A 15275-nucleotide genomic window follows, 5' to 3' on the forward strand; every position below is an offset into this window, starting at 1 on the left:
TTGAGGCGATTTGTATTGTTATTGATGCTATAAAAATAAAATTGAATTGAAATTGAATTAAATTAAAAGGATACGCTGGTGTTTTGAGAAAATGTGTATTGTTATTGGTGCTATATGAATAAACGAGAAATCCAAAAAATATAAACTACCTTTTCTGCCATTGATGAAAATAAAGTAAAAAGGTGCATTAAGTCAATAGGGCTGTGGATTTCACTCTTAGCATATGTTACTAAAAGATGAATTTGTTTCTTCCAGGTTGATTTACTGTCATTCCAGCAGAGGGCGCCAAGTCAGCAGAAACATCATTATCACATTTATTGTTCATGATAATTACAGTTTGTCCCAAATAACCATGAACACCCAAAACATAAGACATAAACTGATGAGTCATAAAGAGATTCATTTCATTCATTCATTCATTCATTCATTCATCTTCTGTAACCTTTTGAAGGGTCATGGGGGTCTGGAGCCTATCCCAGTTGTCATTGGTCTGGAGGGGGGATCCACCCTGGACAGGTCTCCAGTCTATCCCAGTTGTCATTGGTCTAGAGGGGGGATCCACCCTGGACAGGTCTCCAGTCTATCACAGGGCTAACACACAGAGACACTCACACCTACGGCCAATTTAGAATCACCAATGAACCTAACCAGCATGTCTTTGGACAGTGGGAGGAAGCTGGAGAACCTGGAGAGAACCCACGCAGACACAGGGAGAAAAGATTAATTTCATCTCACTAAATATTTCATTTGTTTAAATCCATGAAAATCCATTTTAAAGTCAGTTTGATAAATAGTGTTTGATTATTTAATTCATCTTCAGAAACATTAAAGTGAGAAAACATCAGCTGATGTTCTTCATCAGAAGACGGTGACGTGTTCCTCCTCCTCCTCCGTCTGCTCTCCACCTGGTGTCTGCAGAAAAACAAATCAGTTCAACATTGAACTCTGAGATGACGCTGATCCTCTAACAGACATTAACATGTCAGGAGGATGTTTAGTAAATTCATCTACAACTCAGCTGATATGATGAGACATGAGCAGAAAACACTGGACTTAATGATGAAGGTTTCATCTCAGGTACAGCTACCAGGTGTATATACCAGCTTTATCTACCAGATATCTCTCAAGTATATCTCAGGTATATGCAGGTACATCTACCAGATATATCTCAAGTAACTTTCTCAGGTATATCTCAGGGATATTTTATGTGTATCTCAGGTATATCTCAGGTGTATATCTCAAGTGTATATCTCAGGTGTATCTCAGGGATATCTCAGGTGTATCTCAGGTGTATCTCAGGTGGCATTAGGTGTGTCATGTATTTACCAGGAACAGCAGAGTGTGGTGGATGATGAACTCTCTGGTGAGTCTGATCATATCCTGGTTCATAACCTGAAACACAGACGGAACCAGGACCACAGCCAGGTTGTGGGCTGACATCTTGTTCACCTGAGAGAACACCTGGACCCTGAGGTGGAAGGAGGAGGGGTCAGTAAACAGGTAAACAGCTGAACATTGACTGTTGACACCTGCTTTCAGTTGTTTCCTCCAGATGTAGATCATGTAGAAATAAATGGTGGATCTAATGGCTCTGATGTGTTGTTGGTTTGTTAAACTTATATTCAGATCTCATTTGAACACAAGAGTTCACAGCAACAGTTTTCAGATTCAAAAGATGCTTGGAAACATCTGCATGTCACATTGGTCCATTAATCTGTTTTCCAACCAACTGCCCAATCAGTCTGAGCACCTGAAAATAGCTGAATATATAGAAATGGTTGTAGCTCCTCCACCTTTCCTCCTCTTCTCTATATAAAGGTAACCTCAGCACGTTTTGAGTCGGTGTTGGTGAAGCTAACTGTGTATATATCTCCTGCCTTTGTCTTAGTTGGATTCTATTTATTTTCTATTGATCCTGGTTTTGTCTCTGACCTTTAATTAAAATCGATTCGGACTCTGATGGATGAACTGCTGCACTAACGCATTAATGTTGACGAGTGTAACAGTGTGTGTTAGTGTGTATTACATGTAGAAGTGTCCAAACAGGGCGTTCAGTGTTGCTCTGTTGTCATCAGGAAGTTGTCGCAGTAATCGTCTGTATTCTTTAAATCTGCTGCGTTCGTCTGAAATCACTGAGAGAATTACTGCAATTAATACTCCTGCTACTACTGCAGTATACATGTACGTGGACGTTATATATACACATATAAACTGTAAATATATATATATATATATTGCTTAAAAATGTTTGGGTCCCCCAGAATTTTCTACATTTCTGACAAAAAACAATTAAAAACAGATTTTCAGTCCTGAAAACAGACAAAGAGAACCCAATCAAACACAAATATTATAAGTGAGCCAATATTACATATCATGTCCTCCTTGTGTCCAGTATCTGCTGTGACCTCCTTGTAACTAAATGTTTCTGGTAACTGCTGATCAGTGGTCTACAGCAGCTTGGAGGAATTTTAGCCCATTCCTCAGAACAGAACCACTTCAGTTCTGAGATGTTGGTGGGTTTCCTCACATCAACTGCTTGCTTCAGGTCCTTCCACAACATTTCTATTGGATTAAGGTCAGGACTTTGACTTGGCCGTTCCTAAACATTCATCTTGTTCTTCTTTAACCGTTCTTTTGTAGAACCACTTGTGTTCTTGGTTCTCGTTGTCTTGCTGCATGGCCCAGTTTCTCTTCACATTCAGCTCATGGACAGATGTCCTGACATTATTTGTGGGTTCCAAACTCTTTAGAGATGGTTCTGGAACCTTTTCCAGCCTGATGAGCAACAACAACTCTTTCTCTGAGCTCCTCAGAAAGCTCCTTTGTCCACAAACATGTGTTGTGAAGACCAGACTGAGACAAATCCCTGATTTATTGAAACTAAACCAGGAACTGAACCACATCTGAGTCTCATTACATTGATGGAAACACTTCTGAACACATGGACTCTGATTGGATCCTAGAGGAGCTCCTCTCTGATATGTAATATTGGCTCATTTTAGTCAAATATTTCTGTTTCATGTGCTTGGTCGGATTCTTTGTCGACTTTCAGGATGTCTTGAGTCATTTTTATAAAGAAATGTAGAATATCCTGAAGGATACTGAAATTTTAGGTATATATATATATATATATATATATATATATATATATATATATATACACTAGTAGTAGTACTACATGTACTTGGACTACTGACCCTGTACTGACCTGCAGCCTGCAGCCACTGATGTTGGTCTTGTTCAGGGATCAACCTCTCCTGCTGGCGGACATACTGTTTGAGGGCGGAGCCAGCGTCCAACACACCCTGCTCGTGACTTTCCAGGGGGGCGGAATTTGGTGATGTCATCAGGACCTCCACCAATTGCTTCACTTTGGCAGCGAGGCCGCAGCGCCGGTAGACGCCCTCCACCTTCAGACCTGACATTTAACAGTAAACCTGTCATGATGTGGTTTCCATAGCAACGACCTGTCTCGCAGTGACTGGACAGGAAGTCAGAAGGTCGAGTCTACAGGTTCTTCCTTATGGTCTCTTGTATACAGCCCTCATATTGTCCTCCAGTCTCCAATCTGATCCGGTCTGTCTTTCTATTTATAAAGCTTAAGATAAAATGTGTCACCTGATTCTGTGTTACACACTTCTTTCAAGTAATTACTTCATATTGTACACTTCTGTCTGGATGTCATGCGCAGTAGACCACATTTATGTAGAATTATGTGACATGAAAACATTTGAAGACGGGTGAAATTTGTCTCAGAGGACAATGGGAAGAATATATTTGATATTATTTTATTCTGCTATTAATTCTGTAACGATTGTGTCTTTTTCTGTTGCTTGAGATGCTGCTGTAAACATCTATCCATCAATTAATGCATGAGTCTAATTCAACAATGTCCTTCATCATCTGTTGCCATGGGGATGATGATGGTTGGTTCAGGTTCTGGTTCTGGTTTAATGTGGATCAGAGGAACCTGGATAAACTGAGACTGATGTTCTGCTCACCGTAGGCTGTGATGTGGGAGATGCAGCGTTCGATCGCCGGTGGAACTGAACCTCTGGACCACAGGTCAATCTTTGGATACAGAGCTGAGCTGTGATTGGCTACAAAAGGACGCTGAGGAGCTGAGCTCTGATTGGTCAGAGCTCTCTGCAGATGGTTGAACCAGGACTGACAGCTGTACTCCTCCTCAAAACGCAGCGACACACTCCTGAGGACAGAAACAACAGGATGTCACCTGAGGTCGGTCCAGGAAACATGAGCTGATTTGTAATGTTGTCTATAAACTAAATGTGTATGTTGCACACCTGTCTGTGGTTACCATGGTGATGGTGTTTTCAGAAGAATCCATTTCTAGAAAACAAAGAAAACAAACGTCCACACAGAGACAAAAACTATAACCTGCATCAGTTAAACTCTAAACCATCAGGTCTCCATGACCCTGGTCTCTATGACCCTGGTCTCTATGATCCTGGTCTCTATGACCCTGGTCTCTATGATCCTGGTCTCTATGATCCTGGTCTCTATGACCCTTGTCTCTATGACCCTGGTCTCTATGATCCTGGTATCTATGACCCTGGTCTCTATGGACTCTGGTCTCTGTGGACCCTGGTCTCTATGACCCTGGTCTCTATGGACTCTGGTCTCTGTGGACCCTGGTCTCCATGGACCCTGGTCTCTATGGACTCTGGTCTCTATGGACCCTGGTCTCCATGGACCCTGGTCTCTATGGATAGGTCAGACTTCAGTGTCAGTAACATTGTGTCTGATTAATTAGTGATCAACTAAAACATCTTCTAGATCAGAGAGTAGAAATCACACTGATAGCAATGATATCATTCTGAACTCATTCAGCAACCCCTTGACTAGAACTGGACCAAGAGTTTAGAGAAATACCACAAAGATTCTAGTAACAATAGAACCAGGCCCACTCTCCATCTGGACATTTGGAGAACCAGAGTAGCCAATGCTAAGCTAACGTTCATCATTGTCGCAAAGAAGCCCAGAACATTATAAAGGACACCCACCATCCTGGTCACTCCCTGTTTGAACTGTTACCTTCAGACGGTACAGAGGACAAATAGACTCAAACACAGTTTTTGTCCAACAGCAATAACAAAGCTCAATGCTGCAAAAAAATAATATGCACTTTACTGTGTTTTATGACTGTGTGTGTTACTTATGCTGCTAAATGCTGTTATATGTTTTTTTATTATTATTTGTTCTTTTTATTATATCGAATGATGCACTGATAGGAGAGCACTTTTAATTTTGTTGTACTTGTGACGATGACAATAAAGACCTATTCTATTCTATTCTACTACAAGATGGCTGTGTTGTGTGGCTTCTTTAAGAATAATGTCACAGTGAGTGTGACACTGATTTTTCCTTCAGGCTTCAGTTTGTAGCCGACAGCTGGAACTAGCTCTTCAATCTCAGGAGAAGTAAACAAAGTTTAAGGGAGGTGTGGTTAAAAGACCGTTACCATGGTGACTGAGCATGCTCAGTTCGATCCTCAGAACCTGCATAGCGTGTCTGTGGACAGGGTAAATGCTTACTCCGTCCTCCCACAGTAACAACCAGGCATCAGACTGACTAGAGGCTCTGCCCACTTTAACCACACACACTTTACTGACTGCTGATGCTCCGCCCACCTCCGCATAAGACACGCCCCCTGGAAGTATCACCTGGAGACAAGAACGGTTAAAGGTTACGGATGATATTTAAAATGTAAAACTGTCATGTAACATCATCAGTTTGTATCATCAGATTCCACATGTACGCTTTAGTCAGATATGTGTATCTATGACAGATGTATGTTTATCTTGCTGTTCTCTTCTCTCTTTCTTCTGTCTGTACCCGGCTGGCCTTAGGCAGATGGTCCCTCCATATGAGCTGGTTCTGGTTCTGTTCAAGGTTTCTTCCTGTTAAAAGGGAGTTTTTCCTGTCACCGTCGCCTTCAGGCTGCTCTGGGGGTTTCAGGCTGGGTTTTGTAAAGCGTCTTGAGACGATTTGTATTGTTATTGACGCTATATAAATAAAATTAAATTGAACTGAATTAAACCGTTTCTATTGTTTTACCAAAGAGACTTCAAGAGAAATTAGATAAGATCTTAAAATAATCTTTAAATGATTTAACCAGACCAGAACCATAGAACCAGACCAGGGGCCTCATGTACGAAGGCTGCGTGCGTACAAAAACACTCTGTACGTTCTCATTCATGGAAAAGTTCAGATGTATCAAGAGTGAAATGTCTGTGAACTTGTATGTTCCTCACGCCAACGTCATGTCTGGCGTACGCTGGCTTCTACAGCTGTTGATCCTTTGGTGACACTTGCCAGTCGACCCTGAGCAGAGCCATGCCAGCCGTGTGGGGCGGAGTTATCCTCATGTCAGCCAGGTATATCAAATTCTCACAATGCATCTGAACAGGTCAACATTAAAGAGCCGGTTCTCTGAATGTATCAGAGCTATGGACTGGACACACATTGATATAAAAGAACCATCACATGATGAAACATGTTCATTCATCAATGATCAGATCAGATGTGATGCTTCATTAACCAACATGGTGGGACGTGGAGGACAGCTGTCAAAGAGGACATGTCTGTCTCCACTCCAGTGGAGGACAGCTGTCAAAGAGGACATGTTTGTCTCCACTCCAGTGGAGGACAGCTGTCAAAGAGGACATGTCTGTCTCCACTCCAGTGAGTAGCGTCTCCAATTCTCTTTCTGTGAAGTTCTTTTTTCTCGTCTTACTCATTCTTATGTTTTCATTTTCTGATCGTGCAGAGAGGGGAATCTCAGGTGGAGGGTCAATGTAAATGTGATTTGCATATGTAAAAGGGGGCGTGGCCAGGGAGGGGTCAGGTACAACATGTGTCTCAATTCCGCGTTGATTGGGATGAACAAAGGAAATGTGCTTCTGGATCTGAGCGTGCTGCACGTTTTAGTAGGAAATCCATTCAAGTCTTTGTACATGAGGCCCCAGAACCTGAATGCCAGACCAGAACCAGATAAATGTGGGTGCGTTACCTTCAGGATGTGAACCAGGTGACTCAGCAGTGCCTCCTTGTCGTCAGCGTTACAGATCAACTGATCGCTCAGTGTCACCATCTCAAACTGATGAGCCGGTCTGAAACACAGAACCACACCAGAACTACATCAGAACCTGTTAGTGTTTTATATGATTAATAAACGGTCTCTCAACCTGAGGCTCCGGGTCTCTGGAGGGAAACCTGGTGTCTGCTTTGGTTCTAGAGTTGACCCCTGACCCTTGAACCCAGTCCGGTAGAGTTGTGTTTATTTACCCGTCCTTAATGAACACAGATAGAACCTCTCTCAGGTCCAGGACATCGCAGGCGGCCGAGTTGTTTTCAACCGAGAAGAGAAAACGATCTTCCTCCAATTTCCCATGAAGCTCCTCCTCTTCCTCACCTGCGACACATTTATTTATAAATCAAGTATCAACCCTCACAAATGAAAGAATCCGTGTGTGAATTGGTCGTATTCTCAGCTGAGCCTGGCTTCCTGAGGGCGGAGCCTAAAACAAGTCCTATGATGGTGTCCGTCCCCGTTGGACATCAGAACCAAAACAGAGACTTGTTTCCCTCTCTTTGTGAGTAAACAGGCGTGTTCGACTTCATGCAGATCTGTGCAGATCTGACTTGACGTGATGCATGCTGGGTTGTTCTGCTCATAGACCTCGAATATGATTGGTTAAAATGAACTTGTTCAACCCAGCATGCATCACGTCAAGTCAGATCTGCACAGATCTGCATGAAGTCGAACACACCTAATGTTTTCACTTTGGATGGCGTCGTCATGTGTCATACCTGAGGGGGTGGAGTCAGGTCTCCTATTGGCTGACTGGGGCTGGTGAGGCGGGACATCTGAATACCAGAGAAATAGACCAGGAGGTGAGAGGAAGTCATGAGGTGTTCACTGAGTCAGCTCAACATCACCTGTGTTACCTGTGTACTCGTTGAGTCGAAGCAGCTCTGTCTGCAGCGCCTGATTGGCTCTCTCAGCCAGCAGGAGGGGGGAGGGGCTCTGTGGGTCGGACTGACTCACCTGCACACAGGAAACACCCATCAGACACAAACACAGAGCTACACATCAGGGACATGACTCCGTCCAGGTTCTGATCCAGTCCAAAGAACCATGTGACCAAGTTCAGTCCAAATAACAGGATGTGTTCTGGCCCCGCCCTTTTATCATCAGCAGGTAACTGAAATGTATTCTGGGATATGTGATACAGCCAGGTATCCCAGAATGGACAGAGACTAATGACTAGAATAATCAAGATCACAGGACGACGAACGCAGAGTGTGTGTGAGATCAGAGATCAGAACACTAAAATGCTAACATGTGAAAATGCTAAAATGCTAACATGCTAACATGCTAACATGCAAACAGTTGTACTGAGTGGATCATTCTGACCTTTGCTCCCGAGCAGATTAGAGACATCGTTTCTTCTACATCATCACTACAGACCACCTGACACAGCCTCTGAAACACACACACACATCACCATCATCATCATCACCATCATCATCATCATCATCATCATCATCATCATCACCATCATCATCATCACCTGATCCATCATGGAGTGGGAGGATGTCAGAGCGTGAACTCGTCTGTAGCGCCCCCTGTTGTATTTATCCTGGATGAACTTTGACCTCTCCTCATCAGTGGACTCTGGACGCAGCTGCTCTGCCGCCGGCACCGCTGGAGCCCACACCTGATTGGCCAGCCTGTTGCCATAGATGACAAACAGCTGGGAGGAGATTAAAGGTTCAAGGTTAGAGGGCCTCACCTGTGCTGGGGGTTCAGTCCCTCCTCACCTGTATGAACAGTTCAGTCCCCTCTTACCTGTAGTAGTGGTTCAGTCCCCTCTTACCTGAATGAACGGTTCAGTCCCCTCTAACCTGTATGAACGGTTCAGTCCCCTGTCACCTGTATGAACAGTTCAGTCCCCTCTTACCTATAGTAGTGGTTCAGTCCCCTCTTACCTGAATGAACGGTTCAGTACCCTCTAACCTGTATGAATGGTTCAGTCCCCTCTCACCTGTATGAACAGTTCAGTCCCCTCTTACCTGTATGAATGGTTCAGTCCCCTCTCACCTGTATGAACAGTTCAGTCCCCTCTTACCTGTATGAATGGTTCAGTCCCCTCTCACCTGTATGAACAGTTCAGTCCCCTCTAACCTGTACTAGAAGGCGCGTTCATGCTCATAGACCTCGAATATGATTGGTTAAAATGAACTTGTTCTACCCAGCATGCATCACGTCAAGTCAGATCTGCACAGATCTGCATGAAGTCAAACACGCCTAGTGGTTCAGTCCCCTCTTACCTGTACTAGTGGTTCAGTCCCCTCTTACCTGTACTAATGGTTCAGTCCCCTCTAACCTGTATGAACGGTTCAGTCCCCTAATACCTGTATGAACAGTTCAGTCCCCTCTCACCTGTACTAGTGGTTCAGTCCCCTCTCACCTGTATGAACAGTTCAGTCCCCTCTTACCTGTACTAGTGGTTCAGTCCCCTCTAACCTGTATGAATGGTTCAGTCCCCTGTCACCTGTATGAACAGTTCAGTCCCCTCTCACCTGTACTAGTGGTTCAGTCCCCTGTCACCTGTATGAACAGTTTAGTCCCCTCTTACCTGTACTAGTGGTTCAGTCCAGATCTTGCTGTCCATCTTCAGACTTCTGACCTTTGACAGGTTGCTGCCCAGAGCTCGGTGTTGACCTGTTAGCATTAAAATCACCTCTTAGCATCAATAGCTTTCCTTGACAATATTATTATTGTCGTCCCTTTGTTTGCTGTCTGATTGGTCAGCTGTCCACCTATCAGAGGGCTCCTACCCTTTGTCAAGTCACTTTCTGTGTTACTGTTGCTAGGTTACAGAAACAATTTCATGGGTTGGTTACCATTTTTTTCCCCATCTGCTGTGTCTGCTGAACAATGCCAGGACCCCCCATGAACACATCAAACCCACCACCATCCCACTGTGAATGTTCCTGTTTTGTATATTTGAGTGTATATATTTACTATTTTATTTTATTTTATTCTTGGTATGTACAAACATACTTGGCAATAAAGTCTTTTCTGATTCTGATAGAAACACATTGAAGACCTTTGAGAACAGAGTCTAGCTGTAACGTGGAGACAGCAGCGCTAACATTAGCAACCATGCTAACATACCTGCACATTCGTGACAGATGACCATCAACAGGTTGACCGACGCCCACTCAGGATTTGCTGCTCCACAGTCACCACACACCTTGTTGTACGGGTTGTCCCAGAGACGCTGCGCCACCTGGCTGCAGGACAGGGCACTGCGGATAGTCGAGGACAAGCTGTCCAACCAGACAGACAGGTCCTTGGACGAATCAACAGACAGGCTGTGGGCGGGGTCACAAGACAGGAAGACAGACCAAGGAGTTAGGGCTACATAGACAGACATGTAGACAAACAGGTAGACAGACAGACAGGTACACAGGTAGACAGGGAGACAAACAGGTTGACAGGAAGACAAGTAGACAGGTAGGCAGGTATGCAGACAAACAGGAATGCAGACAGACGGACAGGTACACAGGTAGACAGACAGACAAATAGACAGACAGGTAGACAGGTACCTGAAGCTCCTGTAGGGTGTGATGAGGGTAAACGAATGCTTTCCAGTGGTCTTGACCGTGGCCAGGTTCAGGGGGACAGAGAAGGAGGCGATGCCCAGCTGGAAGCTCTCCTTGTTGGGGTAAATCCAGAGGTCATGACCCCAGACAGCTGCATAGGCACGGCTACGAGTTTCCTTGATGCTGATTGGTCCCTGAAGTTCTGGGGGGGCGGGGCTTGGTTGTCCTCTAGAAGCCAGCAGAGACGAAACCCAACCTTCCTGAACCTCTGAGAGACAGAAATAAAAATACGTCAGACACTGAAACAGAACGAGGAATGTCCTCATCTGTCAGCTGATCTCCAGTCCTACTGTCCTACTGATGCAACATGTTCTAATGATGATGAATGGATGATGGATGATGTCCTACTGATGATGTCCTGATGATGTGACATGTCCTACTGATGTAACATGTCCTACCGATAATGTCCAACTGATACTGTCATACCAATAATGTCCTACTGATGTAATGCATCCTACTGATAATGTCCTACTGATAGTGACCTACTGATGTCCTACCGTGTCCTCCAGGGATCTCACCGTTATTATGAGCCATGAAGTCATAGTGTTTCTTCCTGAAGTAAACTGAGAACCGTCCTTTGTCCTGTTGCTTGACGTTGGTGATACTGGACACGTGAAACATCACCTCACTGAACCGGTCCTGGTCAACAAAACAAATGCACCCATCAATACACTGACAGACAAGGACGGGACAAGGGGACAAGGGGACTTGTCAAATATACAAAAAATTGACTTACCGTACGTTTCTTCCACAGAGACATCAGCTGTCCGTCCAACATCGCCCATAAGACATTATGTCTGTTAGAGAGAAGACAGGTTCATCTGGTCATCATCATCCATTCATCATCTACCATCCCTCCATTCCTCATCCCTCCATCCATCTCTACCTGAATCCCTTCCAGACGTCCAACCAGCTCGCTCTGACCACAGCACTGAGAGGAGCTGATGTTCCTCTTCCTCCTTTCTTCCTGGACACTCTGATGGTGGCAGCTCTGCCCCACAAACATATGGAATAATGTAGAAAATGTACATTTTATATTTATGTCATGTATTTATGTAGTATTTTATATTTATGTCATGTATTTATGTAGTATGTATTTGTGTTAGTTTTAACCTGGGGATCTTCTGTTTCACACTCTTTCCTGATTGGCCGGCTGTACGAGGAGGGGGCGGGGCCGGTCGAGTTGGGACCAAACGAGGCAACTGATTGGATGAGATGCTGTGAAACAAACAAACAGTGACTGTGAGTGAATCCTGGGTTAGTTGTGATTGGTTGTGTAGTTCTATGTAACACACCTATTCTCAGATGTAGGATCTCCTCGCATTGGTTCCTCTGATCCAGAGGGGGCGGGACCTGCATCTTGGTCCTCATTGGACGACTCACTGTCAGCTTCCTCTTGATTCGTCCAACATGCCAAAACAGTGACGTAGTTGTCTTCTCCTTTGGATCCCTCTACCGGCGGGAAGCCGACACCTCCAGCGCCCTCTACAGGCGGGAAGCCGACACCTCCAGCGCCCTCTACAGGCGGGAAGGCGACACCTGCAGCGCCCTCTACAGGCGGGAAGGCGACACCTGCAGCGCCCTCTACAGGCGGGAAGCCGACACCTGCAGCGCCCTCTACAGGCGGGAAGCTGACACCTGCAGCGCCCTCTACCAGCGGGAAGCCGACACCTGCAGCGCCCTCTACAGGCAGGAAGCCGACACCTGCAGCGCCCTCTACCAGCGGGAAGCCGACACCTGCAGCGCCCTCTACAGGCAGGAAGCCGACACCTTCAGCGCCCTCTACAGGCGGGAAGCCGACACCTGCAGCGCCCTCTACCAGCGGGAAGCCGACACCTGCAGCGCCCTCTACAGGCGGGAAGGCGACACCTGCAGCGCCCTCTACAGGCGGGAAGCCGACACCTGCAGCGCCCTCTACCAGCGGGAGGCCGAAACCTCCAGCGCCCTCTACAGGCAGGAAGCCGACACCTTCAGCGCCCTCTACAGGCGGGAAGCCGAAACCTTCAGCGCCCTCTACAGGCGGGAAGCCGAAACCTTCAGCGCCCTCTACAGGCGGGAAGCTGACGTCTGCCACAGAGTCTAATGTTGACATCACCAGCTGTGACAGCGCTGACACATCTGGATACGAGAATAACATATATATAACAGATATGAGAACAACACAGACACAGATGTTACAGTGTTAGAGGGTTAAAGTCATTGATTGATTGGTTGATTGATGCTGTACCTGTATAATCTCCTGCAGTGTCAGTCTTCAGCGAGAGGGGGTGTGGTTTATCCTCTAAGTGGGGCGGGGTTGAGGGGGAGGAGCTAACAGCCTGGTTAGCTAAGTCATTAATGATGCCTGAAAAGCTTGGTATGTTAGCCAGTGAGCTAACAATGCTGTCTAAACTAGCAGCACCTATGCTGGTGGTGGGGGGGGTGGTCGGGTTAGCCACAGTGCTAGCAGTTTCTGCTAAATCTGGTATTTGGGCAGCGATGCTGTTAGCTATGCTGTCTACAGACGGGGGGGCCGTTGGGGCTGAGGCAGCTGTGGGGGCAGAGCCTCCGATGGTGGTGAGGACTCCAGCCAATGGGGGGATGCTGGTGGCGATGATGTCTGAGACGCCGGCCAACGATGGGAAGAAGACATCATGGTGGGAGACACCGGGAGAAGGAAGAGGAGGAGGAAGAGGAGGAGCATCGTCATCTGAGGAAGAGGACACCTCTACAAAATAAGAACCTTGTAACATAGCTGATGGATTTTTGATGTGTGATGGGATCGGTACATCCTGTCCCTCAGACCAGAAACTGGTTTCAGATAATCATCAAACCGGTTGAACCGTTCACACTGGAAACGTCAGCGTTTTCTAATGTGTATTCCTAACATTCAACGACACATTCTGTGAAAGGATTAAATCTGCACATGCTTAGTAGCGATGATGATGCTCCCCGATAATCTGTGAACCTCTCTGTTTCCATGGAAATGTTCTGCACCTGAGGAATTTACCTGCACGGTAGAGTCACATGACCCTGCTTACCTGTGCTTAGCTGAACTCCGTTAGAGGGAAGAGGCGTCAGGGTTTCATCAGTCACAGCTCTGAAAGGAAAGTTTCAAATCTCATCACTTTGTGCTTAAAGTTCAATAAAAAGAGAATTAATCAAAGAGGAACTGACTCCAGAGAGGAGGCGGAGCTCCGACTGTCCCTCAGGTAACGAGCTCTAGGCTTTGGGACAGGAAGAGGAGGAGGAGTCATCTGGGGGAGAGGAAGAGCCCGTTAGTGGATCTGATCACTGATCCTGTCACTTTAAATAGTCAACAACCAATCAGCTGCTCCCAGCAGTTACCCTCCACCAACATTAAATAAAACATTCAGTTCTTTACTAAGAAATGTTTACATATTGATGTCTAACCTGTGTCTGGAAAAGAAAGTGAATTCATTCAAGGTAAACAACAAGAATGAACCTGGTTTTACTCAATAAGCGAAAGATATCAACAACATGCATATTTTAACTATTACCCCCTATAGCTAGTGATACCCCCTATAGCTAGCATTACTCCCTGTAGCTAGGGTTACCCCCTAAAGCTAGCGTTACCCCCTATAGTGGAGGTGACCCCCTATATCTAGCGTTGCTCCCTATAGCATGAGTTACTGCCTATAGCTCGGGTAACCCCCTATCGCTTGCGTGATTCCCTATAACTAGGGTTACCCCGATATAGCTAGCATTACACCCTGTAGCTAGGGTTAACCCCTGTAGCTTGCGTTAACCCCTATAGCGAGGGTTACCCCCTATAGCAAGAGTTACCCCCTGTAGCTAGGGTTAAAAACTATAGCTTGGGTTACCCTCTAGGGTTAACGTTACTGCCTATAGCTTGGGTTACCCCCTAGAGTTAACGTTACCCCCTATAACTTGGGTTACCCCCTATAGCTAGTGTTGCCCCCTGTAGATAGAGTTAATCCCTATAGCTTGGGTTACCCTCTAGGGTTAACGTTACTCCCTATAGCTTGGGTTACCCCCTATAGCTTGGGTTACCCCCTAGAGTTAATGTTACTCCCTATAGTTTGGGTTACCCCCTGTAGCTAGGGTTACCCAGAGGTGTCAAGTAACGAAGTACAAATACTTCGTTACTGTACTTAAGTAGATTTTTCAGGTATCTGTACTTTACTTGAGTATTTCTTTTTCTGACGACTTTTTACTTTTACTCCCTACATTTGTACATAAATATCTGTACTTTGTACTCCTTACATTTGAAAAACAGGCTCGTTACTTTTTTAACCTCCACGGATGACAAGACGTAAAAGACGTGACATGATCGGACATGATTAGAGCATCGGACTAGAGAAGTAAAGTCAACGATGCGCTTCCTGTGTTCTTCTTCTACTGTTTTGAACAGGCAGCCTGTTGATTAGTTTGAGCTCTGCTGCCACCTAGACAATTTTCCATTTCATGTAAGTTTTATGGACATTAAAGAAGTCTAAGTCTAAGTCTAAGTCTAGTGACTGGAGGCTTGTTTCTCGTTCACGCATCAATAAAGACACTAATACTGAAAGTCCACCTGACTCCACTATTTGAGAAGTACTGGTCTGGTATGGTGT

At 45.4% G+C, this 15275-nt stretch overlaps 1 protein-coding gene across 2 annotated transcripts in view; it reads right to left on the reverse strand.

Annotated features, from left to right (window-relative positions):
* Positions 1-290: 290 nt before the first annotated feature.
* LOC311502959 (arf-GAP with Rho-GAP domain, ANK repeat and PH domain-containing protein 1) overlaps positions 291-15275 on the reverse strand; it is a 17070-nt gene continuing 2085 nt past the window's right edge. The window contains exons 2-25 of one of the 2 annotated variants that reach the window (XM_084565426.1): positions 13855-13934; positions 13719-13777; positions 12926-13405; positions 11994-12816; positions 11812-11916; positions 11585-11689; positions 11435-11495; positions 11217-11337; positions 10642-10906; positions 10208-10407; positions 9666-9751; positions 8598-8780; positions 8441-8509; positions 7972-8071; positions 7834-7890; positions 7309-7435; positions 7034-7133; positions 5483-5684; positions 4305-4350; positions 4002-4207; positions 3209-3418; positions 2027-2132; positions 1327-1468; positions 291-912 (exon numbers count right to left, since the gene is read on the reverse strand). In XM_084565426.1, the coding sequence (XP_084421552.1) occupies positions 859-912; positions 1327-1468; positions 2027-2132; positions 3209-3418; positions 4002-4207; positions 4305-4350; positions 5483-5684; positions 7034-7133; positions 7309-7435; positions 7834-7890; positions 7972-8071; positions 8441-8509; positions 8598-8780; positions 9666-9751; positions 10208-10407; positions 10642-10906; positions 11217-11337; positions 11435-11495; positions 11585-11689; positions 11812-11916; positions 11994-12816; positions 12926-13405; positions 13719-13777; positions 13855-13934 (3987 nt within the window). In that variant the 3' untranslated portion in view covers positions 291-858. The remainder of the gene's footprint in view (positions 913-1326; positions 1469-2026; positions 2133-3208; positions 3419-4001; positions 4208-4304; positions 4351-5482; positions 5685-7033; positions 7134-7308; positions 7436-7833; positions 7891-7971; positions 8072-8440; positions 8510-8597; positions 8781-9665; positions 9752-10207; positions 10408-10641; positions 10907-11216; positions 11338-11434; positions 11496-11584; positions 11690-11811; positions 11917-11993; positions 12817-12925; positions 13406-13718; positions 13778-13854; positions 13935-15275) is intronic. The other variant, XM_084565427.1, reaches the window with a different exon arrangement.

This window comes from Chelon labrosus, assembly GCF_963514085.1.
Source record: "Chelon labrosus genome assembly, chromosome: 17".
NCBI classification, from domain to species: Eukaryota; Metazoa; Chordata; class Actinopteri; order Mugiliformes; family Mugilidae; genus Chelon; species Chelon labrosus.